Raw genomic sequence first — 20,495 nt, 5'->3', positions numbered from 1 at the left:
ATCTTTTGTATATCATAACGAATTCAAGCTTGCTTATTGCAAAAGGTTTGTTTAGGTTGCATAATTTGGCACCATAGAAAAAGCCCATTGGTACTTCTAATAGATTATTGTTGTCTTTTTTAGTTTAGGTTTTTATTAAAAGATAAAATTGTTTATCATGTGTGTTTAATTAATTTAATGTCTCTGTCCTCTTTTGTGGTTTATTTTATAACAAAGTCTATAGCATTTATTTTTACAAGTTGATCTAATTTTATAGTTTTAGCTGAGCTATCATAAATTTTTAACCACTTAAAAAAATGTCAAAGTATTTTTGAGATACGAGAGATCAAAGTCGTTGTCCTCAATAGGTTCCTAAAGGAAGGTGCAAACTAAAAACGCAAAAAAAAGACCATTTCACTAAAAATCTATCTCCTGCTTCATTTTTTAAGGCCATAGGGGGGTAGGCCATGTTTTTTACAAGTTGATCTTATGTTATAGAGTTTTTACTAAGCTTCAAGTTGCTTTTTACCGTTTTTAAAAATTCGAATTAGTTTTTGAGATATGACCGGCCAAAGTTGGGCCGCATAACAAGTTCCTTAGGAGGAAGGAAAAACTAAAACGGCAAAAAAAGACTAATGCATTCAAAATCTATCTCCTCCTTCATTTTTTAAGCAGTCTTCTTCAAACTTTTACAGTCTATTCTTAATACAATAACAAAAAAACGTTATTTGTGACTTTAAAAAATTTCAAGTAAAAATACCTTTTTTTTGAAAAAAAAAAATTTTTTTGATAATAAATCACTTTTTTTTTTTAATTTTTGTCATAAAATTTTTATTTTTTTAAATTGTTAAAATTCACAAATAACTTTTTTTTTCATAATGTAAGAAACATTTCCTGAAAATTTGAAGAAGATTGCTTGAAAAATGAAGGAGAAGATAGATTTTAAAGCCCGTTTTTAAAAACTTGAGAAAAACGGCTTTAAAGTTACCCTTTATATAACCGGTCATAAAAAAAAAAGTTACTTAATATTTTTAAAATCTAAAAAAAGCATCTGAAAGATTATGAAATTTACAATAATATAAGTCTATATGTTATTTTTGGTCAAAAAATGGCTTCTACCCCCCCCCTATGGCCTTAATCTTCTTCAAATTTTCACAGAAAGTGTGTTATTAAATTTTAAAAAGATTGAATGCAGGTTTTTTTTTGGAAAAATAAAATTTCTATTAAAAAAAAAACTTTTTTTTTTCTTGTTTTGTTTTATTTAAATTTTTATAATTTTTAAAACTCCAATTTTCAAAGTCTTATAAACTATAAAAGGAATATTTGCTGAAAGTTTTAGGTCTCTAGCTCAAAAAATGAAAGAAAAGATAGATTTTTAGTGAATTTTTAAATTTCCAAGTAAATTTACCCTGAAAAATTTGCAGTCAACAGGGTTGTCACTCATTTTTTCAATTTTTTTTTTCCAGGTAACCAAATTTCTTTTAGATTTTTAAAAGTACACATTTTTGGTCTATTTTTAGTTTAAAATTAAGTTTAAGGTAAGAAACTGCGTTAAATAGTATAAAAACATTGAAAAGATACTTTAAAGCTACTTCAAATATGTTTTTTAATTAAAAAAATTTTTGATGATGACAAAAATTTTCTATTTATATGATAGATTTTTTGAGTAAAACCTAACTCTTACTACTGAACATGTGAAAATTGTTAAATTTCCAGGTTTTTTTTTATTATTTTTGTTCAAAATTCCAGGTTTTTCCAGGTTTTTTTTGCCTAAATTATCAAATTCAAGGATTCAAGGTAAAGTGGCAACCATACGTTTGTATCGGAAACTGTTTATAAAAATTACAATATCTCAAAAGTTAAATAATATTTTTTAATTCTATAAAAACTGGCTTTTAGTGTGTACTTTATGTTTTCATATAAGATCCAATGTTATTTTTAATGAAAAAAAAATTGAGCACTTTTGTAAAACATAAAAAAAAACAATATGAACTAAAATTTAAATTTCCTATTCAAATTATCAAACAATAATCAGATTTATAAACCAAGTTGAAAATAATCAAAAAAAAACTTACTCATCAAAATAAGAGCCTCAAACAGTAAAAGGGAGGTTGGTAGGGAGAAAAAATTTAAGTAGTTTTCAGCAAAAAGATAAGTTCTGACTAATAATTTAGATTGACAACTACAGTGTGGATAGCTTTAAAATAATATCAAAAGGACAAAATAACATTTATTTCAAAACTTCAGAAGTAACCTAAATTTTAGTTATAAACTGATATTTGCAGGTAGATTTGTGTTATATCTTATTTTAATTTAGACAATCTTTTTTTTTCACCAAAATCTAGATTAAAAAATTCTGCGAGATATTTATTTATGCACTATTTATATTTTATCTCACTAAACTTATACTTTATAAAAACTGTCTTTTTTCAACATAGATACAAAACATCTTAGTATGTAATAATGTATTAAACAAAAACTGTTGTTTCTACTAAATAGAAAAATTTATTTAAAAAAAAAGATCTAGTCTCTTTGAAAAGTTTGATATGTCTATTTTGTATTCAGTTGCATCAAAAAAAAAATTATAAATGAGATGTTACACTTTAATTTAAGGACGTAGGGGGGTAATTAACTTTTTTACAATTGAGTCTTATTTTAATTAGTTTTAATAAAGCTACAAGATGCCTTTTACAAATTTTAAAAAGTTCAAAATATTTTTTGAGATGTAGCACGTCAAAGTCAGAAACTACAATAGGCTCCTTATGGGAGGAGCAAACTAAAACAGGAAATAACTATAAATCACTAAAAATTTATCTTCCCCTATGTTTTTTGAGATAACTACCTCAAACTTTCAGGATATGTTTCTTACAATATTAAAATAATTCTGTTGGGAGAAAATTTTAAAAAACTGAAATAATAATTGTATTTATTTTTTTTTTCAACTCCTTCGAACAGAATTTTTTAAATATTGGAAGGAACATTTACTTAAAGTTTGACGTATTTGTCTCGAAAAAACGTACGAGGAGATAGATTTTTAGTGAAATAGTCTTTTTTTGCCGTTTTAGTTTCGCCTCCTATAAGGAACCTTTGTTGCCTCCGACCTTGAAATGCATTATCTCAAAAACATTTTGAATTTTTTAAATCAGTAAAAAAGATGTTGTAGCTTAGTTAAAACTCTATAAAATAAGATTAAATTGTGAAAAAAGTGATTTTCCCCCCTATGCCCTTAATTTTAGTTTACTTTTCAACTATAAGATTTTTTTTTCAAGATATAATAAATGAAAAAAAATGTCAAAAAGTCCACTTTGATGCAATTAAGCTTGGAAAAGACACCACATCTACTTAAACACCCACTAAGCTGTATTACAAGTTAAACTTTATTAACATCTTTATAAGTGCTTTGCATTTCAGAGAGAACCTGGACAGTCACTTTGGAAGCTGGTCTGATGAGAACTTACCTTTTGTTCCTTTTCTCTTTATTAGAAAGGTTTTAAAGTTCTTATTACATGTGTCATGTGAAATCAGTCTTAAGGCCTTTTGTTCTTTCTTCATGTGGACTTGATTGTTATCAAATTTTGAATTTAGCTTGTTTTATAACCATTGAAGCAGTAAGTTTGCTTAGATCTCTAAGTAATTTTTTAGTTTGACACTGATAAGTAGTTTCAAGTTGATCTTTGATGCAAACTAGTTGTAAACTTTTAATTGATTGTTATAATTTATTTCATACACTTTCAAAAACTTTGTATTAAGCATTTAAACTTAGTTGTAAGTACGGGGATATTTTTACGATCGTTAAAACATTTTGAAAGCCATTTTCGTCAAATCTTTTTTTTTTAATTTGTAGTTGTGTACACTGTTTTTTCTAATGACTTGTATACAAATATTTGAACAATAACACGGATCTAGATTTGGTAGCTTGAATATCATGCAAATATTTGAATAAAAGTGGCATTTTCACTTTGCTAAGTCAGCACAAAAAAAAATTATAGCCTTATTCCTAGCCTATCTTACCAAAAAAAATATGTAGTTCAAAAAGTACAGTTTTAATGATTAAAATTAAAATAACATGAAAAAGGCTTTTTTGCTGACTCAGCAACATGATTTGCTACTTATATGCTATAGATTTGCAGAATTTTCAAGCTACCCAATAGATCTTCTTTGAAGATATCTTTAAAGATATAAACACTCATAGACTATAAATCATAGTATAGAAAACTGAACAGGATTTTGAAATAAAATTAATTCTCAAAACTTGACACTAAAATATTTTCGTTTGTTTAAACTTGAAATGCTGCAATTAAGTAATTTCTATCAATAAAGTAAATAACAATGGGATTGGCTGGCAAAGCAACCCTAGTCCCTAGTACTACACATCAAAGGTCTTAACTAGTAAACTTAATCTTTAAAAAATGCCCGAAGCCTACAGTTAAAAGTAGTTATAAACATGAAAATTTAGTAAAATAGTTAGTATCTTGGCCGTTGGAAACATTAAAGAGGAAGCTTCAAGTCTTTAAATAGTTTGCATACATCAAACCGAGGTTTATTTAATTATATATAATGTTTTAATTTTTTATAATTCTATACCATTACCAACATATATAACAAATAATAATATAAATAAGATTTTTTTTGAACAAAAGTTAAAATAACATGAAAAAAAAAATTCATTCTGATATAGGCAAACTGTTAACTAAACGAAACGAGGTAAGGTTGTGCTCGTGGTTTTTGAAGCTACCTAATTAAAAGCAAAAAAACCCTAAAACGAACTTAACACTTAAATATTTCTCCAATAATAACAAATGATATTCACTAAAAAATTGAAAAATTAAAAGTTATTCAGGAAAGCTTTACTTTAATGTAATTTCTGTTTTATTATATAGAAAATACAATGTAGAACTGAGTTGCAAAAAGTAACTAATTTCAAACGGATTCAAAATAAGAACTATATTGTAATGTAATGTATACTTTAAAATATATATTTTATTGAAGAAAAAACCACTCAAAAAGTTTGGTCCAAGGACCTGGTGTACAAATAAACCTTTCAGTTATCGAGTCATACACCAGAACAGTTTAACTCATGCCCAGGACAAATATTACTAAAGCTAAGCAAAGTTTTGTTGATGATCTAAACAATTACTAAACTAGGTTTGCACAAGTTATTTATTTTTTACTTTAATAAAACATCAGTACTTAATTTACCTCCTTCAACAAAAAATGCTTTAAAAAAGTCAAGTAATTAAGTTACATCATGTACTATTGCTCTTCACCTTTATAAATTAACACTTATTTATTGAAAACAAAGTAGAACAAAGTTGTATATCTGAATAATAAGTTTTTGGTGGCTCATTAATTGTAAAAGACTCATAAAATGAGATTAAAAATCAAAATTAAAACCTTTAAAGTACAGGGGTACCCTGAAGCTTGACACTAAGCAAGTTTTCACCAATCCAAGTAAGAAGTAAATCAACAATTCATTTGTAGGATATTCTTTTTATTTTTGTATATATGTGATTGTTATGGGTTTTGACGTTACAACATTTAACTTTAAGATCTTGCAGCGTTCACTTCTACCAAAGTAAATATAAACCTCTTTTCACAGTTCTAAAAGTATACTTTTTTTAACCAAGGGATATAAAAAGTAGCTAAGTTAGATTATAATTATAGCTTAGGTTTTTAATATGACAGCCTTAGATTTGAGCTTTTCTCAAATCTCTGGTTTGTTACAAGACCAACTTAAGCTGATTTGAACTGTTTTGAAAATCTTTGGATAGTTTGGATATGTTTCCTAAAGTTCTTGCAACAAAACCTGGAAACCTGGAATTTGGAACAAACATGACTAAAAAACCTGAAATTTTAAATACTGTTTTCATGTTAAGTATTCAAAATTTTATTTGACACAAAAACTCTACCATAAAAAAAAATTATCCTCATTAAAAAAAAATTATTGAAAAACACATTTAAAGTAGGTTTACAGTTACTTTTTAAATGTTGTTATACTATTTTACACAGTTTTTTACCTTAAACTTGATTTTAAACTAAAAATATACCCAAAAACATGTATTTTTAAAAACCTGGAGTACATTTTGAAAAAATGGAGAAAGTTTTCCAAAAACCACCAGCAGCCCAGTTTCTTATATTTAAATCTCTTTTTTTGTTGATTAAGGGCATAAAGGGGGAAACACCCTTTTTTGGTTATTGATCTTATTTTATACAGTTTTTACTAAGCTACAAAATGGTTTTTACAGATTAAAAAAATTCAAAATGACTTTTGAGATATAGCCGGTCAAAGTCGGAGGCAACAATAGGTTCCTTGTGGGAGGCGCAAACTAAAACAGCAAAAATAGACTATTTCACTAAAAATCTATCTTCTACAATTTTTGAGATTACTATCTCAAATTTTCAGGAAATGTTTTTTGATATATTTAGAAAATTCTGTCAGATAGAATTTAGAAAAAAATTAAAAATAAAATTTTTATATAAAAAATAAGTTAAATTTTTTAAAATGAGGATAAAAAAATTAGATTTTTAAAAAATTTAAAAATATTTTTTTTTTTTTATAAAATTTTTATTTTTTAATTTTTCAAATTCTGTTCCGACACAATTTTTTTAATATTGCAAGGAACATTTCCTGAAAAATTGAGGTAGTTATCTCAAAAAACGTAAGAGAAGATAGATTTTTAGTGATTTCTAGTTATTTCCTGTTTTAGTTTGCTCCTCCCATAAGGATCCCATTGTTGCCTCCGACTTTGAACAGCTATATCTCAAAAATTAATTTAATTTTTTTAAATTTGTAAAAGGCATCTTGTAGCTTAGTAAAAAATATATAAAATAAGATCAAAAACCAAAAAAGGGTGTTTATCCCCCCTATGCCCTTAATGCGTGTTTAAAGTCCTATTGTTATTACTTCTGTATTTTTAGGTAGCTAACATTTTTTTTCTGTTTTTGACTCATACTACTTTATTTTAATTATAAACTCAAGTTAGTTTTGGTCATTCAGGCTGACTTTTCTGCATTAAAGACATGGCAACACTGCTTAAAAAATACTAGCATATGTACAAATTTTCACAAGCAAGTGTGCAGTAGGGTGCATCTGTTTCCCCAACCCTTGAGTTTCCAAGGAATTTATTTTTAACTTTGGGAATCACATAAACAAACCACACAAAAAACATTAGCTTTTTAACTTTTACCTCCTTTGCAAGCTTTACATTTTTCTGAAGACAACCCTTTTGTAAATTGTATTGAACCTTAAAAATTAAACTTTCAAGTTTTAGCTGCAAATTTTTTACGCATAGCAATCATCACAAAAACACGTTATTTGCGTTTAAAAAAGATTTGAAGAAATTTTGACAGAGAAACTTCTTGATTTTCACAAAGAATCTTTAAAATAATGAAAAATTACAGAAAATTAGAAAATGCCTCCATAAAACTTTCTTCAAATTTTCTTAAAACGCCACAAATGTGTTTTTATGATGAACTTACATGTGCAAAAAATTGTTGCTAAAAAATTGAAGATTGAACTTTTAAGGTCACATATAATTTACATAAGGGTTGTTTTTAGAAACAATTAAAATGCACCACAGTAGTAAAAGCTAGGAAGCTAATACTTTTTGTGTTGAATTTTTATGTAATTCCCTACACTGAAAAAAGTTATCATTGTGCTACTCAAATATTTACATTTTTGAGGGGAAACAGATCCACCCTAGTGTGCAGTAACTTTAACTTAATATTTTGTTTTGTGAATTTTACTTCTCAGTAATGTATTCAAGTTGCTGGAGATTAAAAGTTTATCCTTTAGTTTACTCTAATCACAAAATTGTTAGCCATTATCTAGCTAAAATATAAACTATTTCTATAATAGTCTACTTTGTCTTTGTAAAATACTCAATAACCCAATGTTTAACATAAATAAACAATCACTGTTTGGTTTTTTTTGCAAAGTTGTTGATAAAGTTTAAAAAAAAAAATAGTTTACTACATGACAGGGTTGCAACACACTCATGCTATATTTAAGTTTATTAAACTTTAGCTAAATCGGGCTAGTTTGATTTTATTTTTGTTTGTTTTTTTTTGTATTTTCCTAAAAATCTGGCTAGAAAATTACAGTAAATTTAAATGATGTTTTTAACTCTTGAGTGACTAAAGAATGAATAAGTATTTAATAAAAGCATGCACAAGGCCTGTGATATCTTAGCTCATTGGGTTAGAGTCACTTTTGCATGGCATCCTTTTTGCACTGATTGACACTTTCTCATAGCAACAGTTTAGAACATGTTTAAACTTAGTTTCAGATAATTGGTAAGCAGTTCTTCATGTTGGCTTGGAGAGAAGTTGTAACACTAGTTTACTATAACTATTAACCCTACACCTTAGTCTTGGTTATTAATAAGCTACTACTGCCGGATTGGTGAGCAGGGGTTGACAATTGTAGCAGTGACTTAAAGCATAAAATGAAGCTTTGTGCAAAAGTGATACCTATTCAAAACTTTTACATATTCAAAATTGACCCTCAGTGCAAAACTGACTACTTGTGCACAATTGACTGCTTGTGCAAAAGTGACACTTCGTTTAAAGTCATTTTGTGCAAAATAGTCATGTTGGTTTGCTAAATTACTGCATCCACTTTCAATAGAAGAACTGGGCTTCTTTTAAAAACTTGGTTTGGTTCTATTCTGCTTTAGATATATTAAAATTTATGTAAGCTTAAATGTAGCAAATAGTATACTTTTCTTTTTAAATAACCAAAGAAAATAAAAACCTAAAAAATTGTTAAATTAAATATAAAAGAAAAATGAGTAACCTCTGCGTACTTAGTTGCAAATGGTATATAAATAGGCTACAAAATATTTATATAGATTTTTAAAGTATTTTTTAGCAGTTGCTGTAGGCTTTGATTTTGACAAAATTTTTAGGTTTTTTATTTTCTTTGGTTTAGTGTTAATTTTAAAAAGTATAAATTCTTTGAATATTTAAAAAGAACAATGTACTATTTGCTACATTTAAGCTTACATAACTTTTAACATATTTAAAGCAGAGTAGAACCAAACCCAGTTCTTAAAAGAAGCCCAGCTCTCAACAATTAAACAAAACTCTTGGTTTATTTTTTTAGTCACTCAAACTGACAATGTTCCCTTGCCAGCTCACTGTGAAGTTTTTTATAAAAATAAAAAGATGAGTAGACCATGTCAGTGATTGTTAGGTAGCTAATAAAAATTAAACCTTTATGTTTTTATCTAGAACTTTTCTATAATTGGAAGACATCAAAAAAAACGTTTTGCACATTTTTGCTAAATACAAAAGAATCACTGAGCAGATTTGATTTTCTAAAAACAACCCCAATGTTAATTATATAGGACCCAAGAAATGAAACTTGAGTTTTTAGTTGAAAATTGTTTTATATGTCGAAATTGTCAAAAAACACAATTTGCAAAATTTGAAGACAACTTACAAAGTTAACAGAAGTACTTCATGATTTTCTAAAAAAAAATTAAGAAAATTAAAAAGTGATAGAAAGTTACTTAAAGTCAAGAGGTGCCTTAGTAAAACTATCTTAAAGTTGTCTTAAATTCTGCACAATAGTTTTGTGTGACAGTTGTCCGTTAATAAAATTAATTAATCCTTAAAAAAACTCTAAAAATATGTAGCTGTTCTGTTCAAAATCAGACTAAGTTGATACTACACCTAACTATAAAAATCCATGGTTCATGGCCATGATACAACAAAACTGAGCTAATTTTAACAATACTTGTAAAATTAGCAGCTTAAATAAACTTAAGATAGAAAAACATTTTAAAAATAAAAAGGTAAAATCTTTCTTACATTGGTTATTTTAAAACATATAACAAGTGCACACAATTTTAAATGGTGTTTTTGTAATTTGCACATACACAGGACAACTAATGATATTTTTAAAAATTTGAAAATTTAGGATAACTCTGGCTAGTTTAAAATTAAACAAATAAAGACTCAGGATGACTCAAGCCATTTTTTTTTAACTTAACATAAAACTTAGATAGTTTTTTAATTAGATTTATTTATCCATTACAAACTACATAAAAAAAACTATTTATTTTCAGTTATAGCTCCTTAACTTGCAATAATGTGTCACATGTAACATTTTAAAATTATTCGAAAATTTAATTATAGTTGTTCGTATATTTTAAGATCTTCATATATAGTAGACTATAGTTGACATTATTTTTTTGTTTATTTCAAATTCCTAAATTAATAACAATTTAGAAAATAATTTAAAACATCCTCATCATTATGTTTTACTTCAAAATTTCATGCGCAAAAAGTAATGATTCATTTCATATAAAATAAATTCTTTTTGTTTTCATCTTAAAAATAAAACTATAGTCAGCGGAAAAACATTACTGTTTTTAATTTAGTATATGTGTTTTTTATATAACTTAAGTCTTAGGTTAAAATAGGTTCATTCAAATAGCTGATCTTAGTATGTCACTTTTTCAAAATGTAATTTGTCTTTAGTGTTTTTAGTTTTAATATATGAAACAACTTTGTTACTTCTTATTTTGCTTTCACAGCTTGTCAAAACAATAAAAGATCTATTTAGATTGATTTAAGAAAATTTTACCTTAACTGTATTTATAAGGAAGTATATTATAATGGTATTAAGAAAATAACTAAAAATATAATTTTGTTTTCAGCTATTTGATAAACAAAAATGATCAACATAAACTATTTAAAAAAGGCTTCTCTTATTTTTAAAGGTAGTTATTACATGGCTTGTAAAAATGAACCATATGCTCTTGGATGTTTATCATTTTACTTAACTAGTATTTCTAAACGTAGAAATCAGACTGTCCACATAAAAAATGACAATCCTAAAGTTATCAAACTGTTTTCTTCAAATTATGGGTTAGATGAGAAAGTTGTAGGTGAGTGCTTAGCACAAAACTGTCCTAAACTTTTTGAAATTGAACCAAAAGAACTTGAATCTAATTTACATAACTTACACTCTGTATATGGTTATCCTTATAGCTCCTTGGAATATCTACTGAAAAAACCAGAAGTACAACTACTCAGTTTCAAAACCGAGCATTTTGACAATATTGTCAGTAGAATTTTGAGTAATACAATGTTTACCTCATCAGATATCAAAAACTTACTGTCAAGGTCTCCGAATGTTTTTACTGATGATGTTGTTGAAACTATTGACAAGGTAAACTATTTGTACTACGAAATGGGTCAGGTAGACGAACAAGCAGTAGCAAACTCAGGAGTAATGAGGTTTTCATTAAAGCATTTTCATGATCGCCACATCTTTTTAAGTAGAAGAGGGCTCTTTTTGAAAATTGATAGGCATAATACTCAAAAAAAGGTAAATCCAAGTTTAAGCTCTATACTTAACTCATCAGCTGAAAAGTTTTGCTCATCCATTGCAAAATGTTCAGTAAATGAGTTTGAAGTTTTCAAAAAAATTTTAGAACATGAAAACAGAATTGAAGCTAAATTGAAAACGAATCAAGTTAAGAAAACAGATGATACAACTTATAGTAATGAAAGTTCTCTTGAAAATAGTCTTGCTGATGAACTTTTAAAAAATATTTAAGAGTGTTGTTTTAGTTCTTTTTATTAAATCTATGAAAAAATAGATCATCTTTTTGATTTGTAAAACTTGGGCAATTTCTATACAATAAGCTTGAACATTCTATATAAGCTATTGAATAATTAAAAGATTTTTAATTATTTAAATACAGTTTATTAATTCAAAAACATTTAAATATGTTAACGAAACAGCTTATCACAATTTTGTATATTATTAAAAATAAGCTTTTATAAAAATAAACTATTTTTTAATTTTTATATGAATGTATACTTTTTCTGATTTTAGACTTACTACAAAATACCTTTTAAAGTATTATGCGACTTTATTTATAAAAGATTATATGTTCTAAATAAAAATGAAATAAGATAATATTAGAAACAATTAGTTTTTAATTTTAAGTTGCTTCAAAAATATATTAAAGCTTATAAAACTAATTTTTCTATCTGAATATTTTGAACTTAAGTTTTTTAATAAAAAAATTGTAAGTAAAATCTTCTTTTTTTTTAGATTATCTATACAGTAAGAGTACATGGATAAAGTTTTTTTTTCTTTTTTTGTGATGTAAATTTATATTTATATAAATAAGAAATACTAAAATTGTTGTGTTTGTATTTACTGTTTTTAAAGCTGTTTAGTTATGATTGTTTTGTTTAGTTTTTTTATGCTTATAGTGTTAATAACAAGGCACTTATTTTTCTTTTGATAAAATTTTGTACAATAAGTTATACTAAGTATGGTTTTTGTATATCCGAGTAATCAAAGCTAGTAGTTAGGTAATTATTTAGATAATTGTGTATTTTTAAAATATGCTTGTTTGGGTTTTTTTTTTTAGAAAAGATTGAAACATTTTTCAGTTCCTGGTGTATCATACAACTATAAATAGAACTATGTTGTGTTTTTTATAAATATATTAGAATTTTATAAATACTTGAATTTGTGTTAGTTAAATATTTTAAGACTTTGCCTAATAGATTAATATTTTAGTAAATCCGGACAAAGTTGTTTTGCTTTTTATTTACTTTTAGTATAGTTGAAAAATATATAGATAGAATTGAATGACTTAAACAAACATTTACAACTTTTAGTAATGGTATATATAATACTTGAACAGACTTTATACACAACAAAGAAGGCAACTGACTTTTAGCTTAGCTTATTTTAGGGTATTAAAGTATGTTTATTGGCCATAAAGACTGTATTATATAAGTAATTAAAGGTAAATTTATATGAACTTATAAGTTTATACAGATACATGTGTTTCAACGAATTTGCTTTTACATAATAAATTAGAATAGTAAATTTTTATGACCATACAAATTTAAATTTGCTTTAAACTGTGGAAATCATGTTTAATTCTTATATTTCACGTCGAAAATAGTTTCTTAAACTCTATCAAAATTGTTATCAATTTACTATAATGTATAATAAATACTTGTAATTAATATAACTAGTTTGGTTCTTAACAGAATTATTTGAAAGATTAATTTTTAATGTTTTTTTAATTTTTTTTAATAATTACAGTTTTAAGAATTCTAAAAATTATTTACCAAAAAATAATGTCTGAATCTTTGAATAATCCAGAAGAAAATAGTACAAATGAAGCATCTACCTCTGAAATAAGTCATGCAGAATTAGATGAGCAGTCATTGCAGGTGAACACTCAAGAAGAAATTAAAGAAATTTCAAAAGAAAATCTTATTGTTGAAGGTGAAAACCTACACGGGAATAGTATAGAACAGGATATTGGTAGTAGTGATGATATAAATATTGATTCTGAGGTTAACTCTGAAAAGCAGACAAGTGAAACGAAAGTAGATGAACATGTGACCAGCAGTAATGAAAGTTTTCCAAAATTTGATTTAATGACCAAAACTAGCACATGTGCTCCAATCTCTCATTCTGAAGAAGCCAGTCATACTCCAACAGCTGAAGAAATTGATCAAATAGTTGAAGAAGTCAAGAATATAAAAATAGAAAGTAAAGAAGAAAAGGGTGAAGTTAAAGAAAGGTTGTGGATTAAACAGGAGTCTACTTCTAAACAGCTAGAAGGACAAAATACAAAAGAAGAAAAAGTTTCACAAGAGAATGATGGTTCTGGTGAATCAGTATCTGCATTAAACAAAAAACTAGAAGATATACCTAATGATGTAATCTCTTCATCTATTGATTTAAGTTTGATTGACGCTCCAGGCCCTTGCGTTCCACAAGATTTGATAGAAGGTATAATTTTTTCTGCAAATTATCTTGGGTCTACACAGCTGCAGTCAAAGCGTAATGCAAACAGACAGGTGAGAATGATGCAAGCACATGAAGCTGTAAACAGAATCAAGTCCCCTGATAATGAGTCACAACCAAACGTGGAAATCGATCTTTTTGTCTCAACAGATTATATTAAAATTCTTAATCTTCAAACTCAGGAAACTATGATGGAACACACTTTGAGGACTATATCTTACATTGCAGATATAGGTAACTTACTAGTGGTCATGGCAAGAAGAAAGAAAATTAAAAATAGTTTGAGCAATGAAAACCTTTCTGAAGGTAAAGTAATTTGTCATGTTTTCTCAAGTGAAAACTGCCCTTTAATGGCTCAAGCCATTGGACAAGCTTTTAATGTTGCTTACCAGCATTTTCTTATTTCAAATGGAATTGAATCACAGCAGCTTTCACGTGATGATTACAACAAGCTTTTGGACGATGTTTATCATGATGACCTGGAACATTATACAAAGGACAAGAGTATGAAAGAGGTATGGGTAAGCAAAAAGAAAGGAGAACCACTCGGAGTTGTAATAGTTGAGTCTGGCTGGGGCTCAATTGTGCCAACTGTGATATTAGCTAACTTGCAGCACGGAGCACCTGCTGAAAAATCGGGTAAGCTGAGTATTGGTGACCAAATAATAAGTGTAAATGGCACAAGCTTGGTAGGACTCCCGTTAAACAACTGCCAGCAAATAATTAAAAATATTCGATCTCAAACTATCGCTTGTTTTAAAATAGTTTCATGTCCTCCAGCAGTCACAGTGATAATCAAGCGTCCTCATATTGACTATCAGCTTGGTTTTTCAATCCAAGAAGGAATTATTTGTAGCTTAATGAGAGGGGGTATTGCAGAAAGGGGTGGGGTAAGAGTTGGTCATCGAATCATTGAGATCAATGGCACAAGTGTTGTTGCTACTGAGCATGATAAGATTGTTAAAACGCTTGTCACATCTGTTGGTGAGATACAGATGAAAACAATGCCTGCTGCGATGTTTAGACTTTTAACAGGACAAGAAACTCCCATTTACATATAAATGTTTCATTTATTATTTAAATAATTAATTTTGATTTCATAAAAACTTTTTGAGTATTTTTTGTTAAACAAGTACATTTAAACTTTAAAAGCTCAATGTTCAGACTTGCAATGTTTAAATGGTCACCTTATTTCTTTTAGTACTCTTAATTTAACCTTACACGTTTTATTAGACTCATATTGTGTATGAAGAAATAAAATATTATAATTTAAACTATTGCAAATTATGCTTCTTATTGTACATTATTAAACTTGTTATGTTTTGTAGTATTTTTTTTTACATTGAATGACAATTAACTTTTTTTAGTTTAAAGTAGTTAAGTTTCTTAAAATTTTAACAATTTTGTAACTGTTTCATATACATAATTTTAAAGTCTTCAAAACATAAGTTATATAAAATTTGTATACACCATTTTTTATATGTTGATTGTTTATCTACATTCTTCACCATTCTAAATTTAATTGATTTAACATTTTTAGTTTTAAAATGTTTTGTTCGTGCTGCTAGTTACTTTATTAATAATTAAATGATAAAATATAACTTAGCTACAGTTGAAATAAAACATAGTCATATTATATAGTTATATATTCAAATAAATTTTAGAAAGCACTAATCTTAAAACTTTAACCGTAAAACAAGTCTTTTTAATAAACATTGTTTGCTTTTAATTATTACTTTTTTAGTTTGAGTTATTACATAATGCTTGATAAGGCAAAGTTTTAAAGATAAAATAATTTAAAAATGTAATATTGCAATAATTTTATTTTCAAATTTGTACGTCATACACTGTCTGAATCAATTTTTGTGGTCAGTCTAATTTTTTGAGAGCATTTTCGCGGAGTAGATGTGTGATTGTGAATGTAATATATATTAAATAATTATTATGAATATTGGCTTTAAAATTATAAAGGTTTATTAGATAGATCTAGAATCTAGATGATAACATTTATCTAATTTTTACCTTATGTTTTTCAAAAAGACTTTTATACTTATGTTTTATAAGTAAATAAAAACTAACATTTTATCATGTTTTAATTGAGATTTGTGAATAGTTTCCTAAATTATAAAAATTTAACAATATATATTTGCACATAACTTTAAGGACTACATTATAATTCAAATTCGTACAATTAAAATTCTGACAGTTCAATTTCTTAAATAATATTAACAGACCATATCTCAAAAAGTAATGAATTTTTGAAAAATTAAAAAATAAATTTTTAGGGTTTAACAATATCTACAGGCAGTTTTTTCTTTTTTACAAATTTTTAAATATTTCTTAACATTTTCAAAACTTACTAAAAATATTTTTCAGTTTGTTTTAGCCATATCTCAAAAAATACTTCAAATGTTCAATAATAAAAAATGGCTTGTTGATATTAAGAAGATCTTCGTACATATATTTAATTTTTTGAAATATACATAACATTTTGATTTTAGGTCCTTAGAAGGTTTTTTTTTAAGAATTTGAGTTGTCCGAATTTGAATTGTCGTGCACCGAACTTTAAGTTGTTTAAGTTTAATAGTTTTATTTTTTCATAAAATTTTGAACTGATAAAAAGTAATTTAGTAGATAATCCTTTTTCTATTCCTTAAAATAATGTAGTGTAGAAATGCTTGGTAAGAACGTAATAGTTTATTGGTGTAATCTAACACAAACCAAGTTTAATTAAAAATTATAAAACATCTCAAACAAAAGACTTTTGTTACTAATATTTTGTTTTTTGTTTAGAAAAGAATCTAGCATGACTCTCAATTTTTGCAATAGATTATGCTTTTGTTTGCAAAAAAAATCAAACTTGTTTGGTACTTTTAACTTTCCAAGAAGGTTCACCAGCTCTCACAGCAGTCCGTACAAAATTCTCGGCATACCAGAAAATGCTGATGAGTCGACAGTTAAAAATGCGTATTTCAAGCTATCAAAACAATACCATCCGGATCGCAATCCGGATAAAAATGCCCAAGAAGTTTTCATCCGTATACACAACGCGTACAGACAAATTTTAGAAAAAATAGAAGAAGATTTTGTAAAAAATGAAAAGTGTTCTGAGAACGATGCTGACGAAGGTGTTAGTTTGTTTAGTTCATCTCTGGAATAAAAAGTTTGTTAACTTATAAAGTTCTTCTATTTTTTTACTAATAGCATCGTAAACTCCTAAAATAATCTAGACTAATTTTTTTTATTGTTTTAATGTTTTTTCATTTGCTGAAAAACAAACTAATTCAGATGCACAGCAGTTTACCAGAAGGTCTTACTCATTCACTGTAGAAGCAGTTGAAATCGAAGTTGAGGAGCCTCGAAAATTTACTGAAACTCCAGAGTTTGCACTATTCAGTACCGTTGTAGTGTTTGGAGTAATAATTTATTTCTTGTCTATATATGGAGTAATACCAGACTTTGTAAGTTTTCGTAAATGCCTTTTATATACAACATGACAAAGTATTTATTTTTGTACATAATACATATACTTTATAGCAGGTAGTAAAATAAAAGCTATTTTTGTTACTTTTATAACATCACGACATTTTTAGTTGTTTTAACTTACAAATATACTGTTTGTTGTACACTTAGTATTAGAGTGTATATTAAAACAGAGACACAAGTTAAATAGTACTAAACAGGAAAATCTAATATAGTATTAGCCAAACAAATTACCTAGCTGTTATAATTTCTAAAGTAACTAGTTCATTACCTTTTTTTGATTAAACCGTAAACTCAAGTTTAGTAATAGCTTGTTAGAAGTCACTCAAATTAGTGTATGATGACATACTATTTTTCGTTTAAATAAATGAGTGACCATGCTATAATAAACACTGTACTAGCTGATTTTTAATAACAGCTTAAAATTATCTTTTATAGTATTGTTTAAAATTATTTACTTATTAAATCATTCCATGTTTAGTTTATATAATTTACTTGCTGATAATTTTTTTTTATGAAAGCAATTTCTATTACTGTAGTATATTATTAATCTTAGTTACATTGATATAATTTTAAATATTTAAATGCAACAACTATAAAATATTTTTGTTTAATTGTTTAACAGTCTTTTTTTTTTGTAAGTATGAATACTGCTTTTTAATAATGATTTTCACCAGAATAAACTTTTTTTAAGCTTCTGTGCTTATTTAGTTCTAAATATAATAAATTTTTAAAGGTTGACCTTAAAGATACGTATGAAGACATGCAAACTACGTTGGAAGAAGATGAAAGAAAGGTTATTGTTGACTTTCAGAGGCAGCAACTGGAAGAAAAAAAGTTGTTAGAAGAGCTAAATGAAAAAAGAAATTATGCTATTGACTCTATAAGACAATCATTTAAATAAAAACAGTTGAAAATTTTTAATTTTTTGTTAGTTTTTAAGTCTGTATACAGTTTTTATTAACTTGTTTATTTTCTTTAGTTTAAGTATAGCTAAATACTTTACAAAGCTTACTTTGAGCTATTGTTTTATAATGTTAAGCGAAAAAAACTGCTAAGTCTAGTAAATAACATGTTTAAGAAAGAAACGCTTGTATTAAGGCCATAGGGGGGTAGGCCATGTTTTTTACAAGTTGATCTTATTTTATAGAGTTTTTTCTAAGTTTCAAGATCCTTTTTACTGTTTTAAAACATTCAAATTAATTTTTGAATGACCAGTCAAAGTCGGGGCGCATGATAGGTTACCTATGGGAAAGTAAAACTAAAACAGCGAAAAAAAACTATTTTATTTAAAATCTATCTCCTACATTTTTCAAGCAATCTTCTTCAAACTTCCACAGTCTAATCTTTTTACAATAACAAAAAAACGTTACTTTAGACTTAAAAAAAAAACTTGTAACATTTTTTTTTTTTTTGGATAAAATTTTTATTTTTTAAATTATTAAAGTTCATAAATAAAGTTTTTTTTCTTTTAATATAAGGGAAATTTCCTGAAAATTTGAAGAAGATTGCTTGATAAATGAAGGAGAGGATAGATTTTTAGTAAATTTTAAAGTTTCTGAGAAAATTGACCCCAAAAATTTGCGGTCCATACGTTTGTATCAAAAACTTTTTACAAAAAATAAAATATCTCAAAAGTTAAATGATATTTTTGAATTCTATAAAAACTGGCTTGTTTGTACTAAGAGCTTTCATATAAAAGCCAAACTTAATTTTTGTAAAAAAACGTGTTTAACCCCCTGTCTCCCTTTGGCCTTAATTCAATTAAAAAACATAATCAAAGCGAATAAGTGGCGTAAACTATTTTATAAGTTTGTATTAAATAACTCTTTAAATACATTAGGTTTTCAGGTATTAATGTATAGTTAAGTAAAGGTTTTATTATTTCACTCAAGTTTTTTTTAAATTAATTTTAACTTTTTAACATTTTTGTCTTAATCACTAAGCTAAAACTCTTTACATGCAATTAAAAAAATACATTATGTGTTGTCTAATGTTTAACTTCTCTAAAAATTGCAAATATATTTATTTCAAATATCTGTTATTATTAAAAATTGCAAACATATTTATTTCAAATATCTGTTATTAACAAAAATTAAATAAAAGTTCAAAACTATATGTACGTTCACACAAATAATAAAAAAAATAGTTAATATGTGAGTGTGTCAATAATAAATACAAGAAAATAGTTAGTTTTAAACCAGTATTAAAACGTTGTCAAATTAAGGTAATATATATTGCTATATGAGCGTTCGATTACCAAAATAAACAACTTTATTTAAAAAATTTAACCATATAGGAGAGTGTTGTCCTTCCCATGACTGAAGACGGCTTTGTCAAAAATCGTAAATAGATCAAGTCCTTTTGTTCTCGTCCACTTACGTTTCTCCTGCTATATTTAAATGAAGCATTCAAAATCAAATACGTTTTTAGGGTCCAACCCTACACTATAATATCGAAATTTACAAATTATTACTAGATAAAATAGCAAAATAAGTTGTGCACTGTAAAAGCATGTGGTGTACAACCCTATAACCGAAAGGTTCTTTCGTATATCACACCAAACTTTTAAGCGCTTTTCTTTTGTCATTCAATTTACTAATCTAAAGCTATTACAACGTAAAATTAATAAATATGTGGTTAAGCTAGTCTATTTTTAAATATAAAAAGAAGTATGAATTAATAATGGTTTAGAAAGCTGCCACTTTAAATTTGAAAAACATTTTCCAAAATATTTATGAAACATCAAGCGGTGTTAACTTGGGCTACATTTAAATTTTATTTTCAAAAAATTTTACAATTATCGATTTTATTCAAAACTTTATTTCCTATTCAAGGAGGTTTAGACCAACTTTGATAGATTTTTAAATTAGCTTTTATTTGAACTACATTTTGAATAAAATTTACTTTTGTTATATATAAACCTATTGTATACTGAATAAGAAACTATGTTTTAAGATAAGTTACAGAAAGTCAATACAAAAATCATGCTTAAAAATAAAGGTAAGAGTTATAAATCTTGTACAATAGTTCTTTTATTTCAGTTTTGAAATAAAAATTTTTTCTGATTTTAAAACCAAGTTTTTAAATAACAAATTTTTTATGATACATTACGTAGAGTATAAAAACTAAAATGAATAACTTAGACCTTATTTAAGCAGCTATGATAAAGCCATTGCGGTAAATATATAAAAAAAAGTCTTGAGAAAAATTCGTACAAAATTTTAAT

At 26.3% G+C, this 20,495-nt stretch overlaps 2 protein-coding genes across 2 annotated transcripts; both read left to right on the top strand.

Annotated features, from left to right (window-relative positions):
• The first annotated feature begins 13,073 nt into the window (after positions 1-13,073).
• LOC145842807 (amyloid-beta A4 precursor protein-binding family A member 1-like) lies at positions 13,074-15,211 on the top strand. Its single transcript, XM_082950288.1, has one exon. The coding sequence runs from the start codon at positions 13,105-13,107 to the stop codon at positions 14,842-14,844; it is 1,740 nt and encodes a 579-aa protein (XP_082806414.1). The 5' UTR covers positions 13,074-13,104; the 3' UTR covers positions 14,845-15,211.
• A 1-nt stretch (position 15,212) lies between these two features.
• LOC145842808 (uncharacterized) lies at positions 15,213-19,244 on the top strand. The gene is made up of 3 exons (XM_082950291.1): positions 15,213-16,911; positions 17,072-17,244; positions 18,003-19,244. The coding sequence occupies exons 1-3, from the start codon at positions 16,590-16,592 to the stop codon at positions 18,168-18,170; spliced, it is 663 nt and encodes a 220-aa protein (XP_082806417.1). The 5' UTR covers positions 15,213-16,589; the 3' UTR covers positions 18,171-19,244.
• The last annotated feature ends 1,251 nt before the right edge of the window (positions 19,245-20,495 follow it).

The sequence above is a fragment of the Thalia democratica genome, chromosome 8, assembly GCF_965202585.1.
Source record: "Thalia democratica chromosome 8, ktThaDemo2.hap1.1, whole genome shotgun sequence".
Taxonomy (NCBI): domain Eukaryota; kingdom Metazoa; phylum Chordata; class Thaliacea; order Salpida; family Salpidae; genus Thalia; species Thalia democratica.
This window is presented reverse-complemented; position numbering and strand designations above follow the sequence as displayed.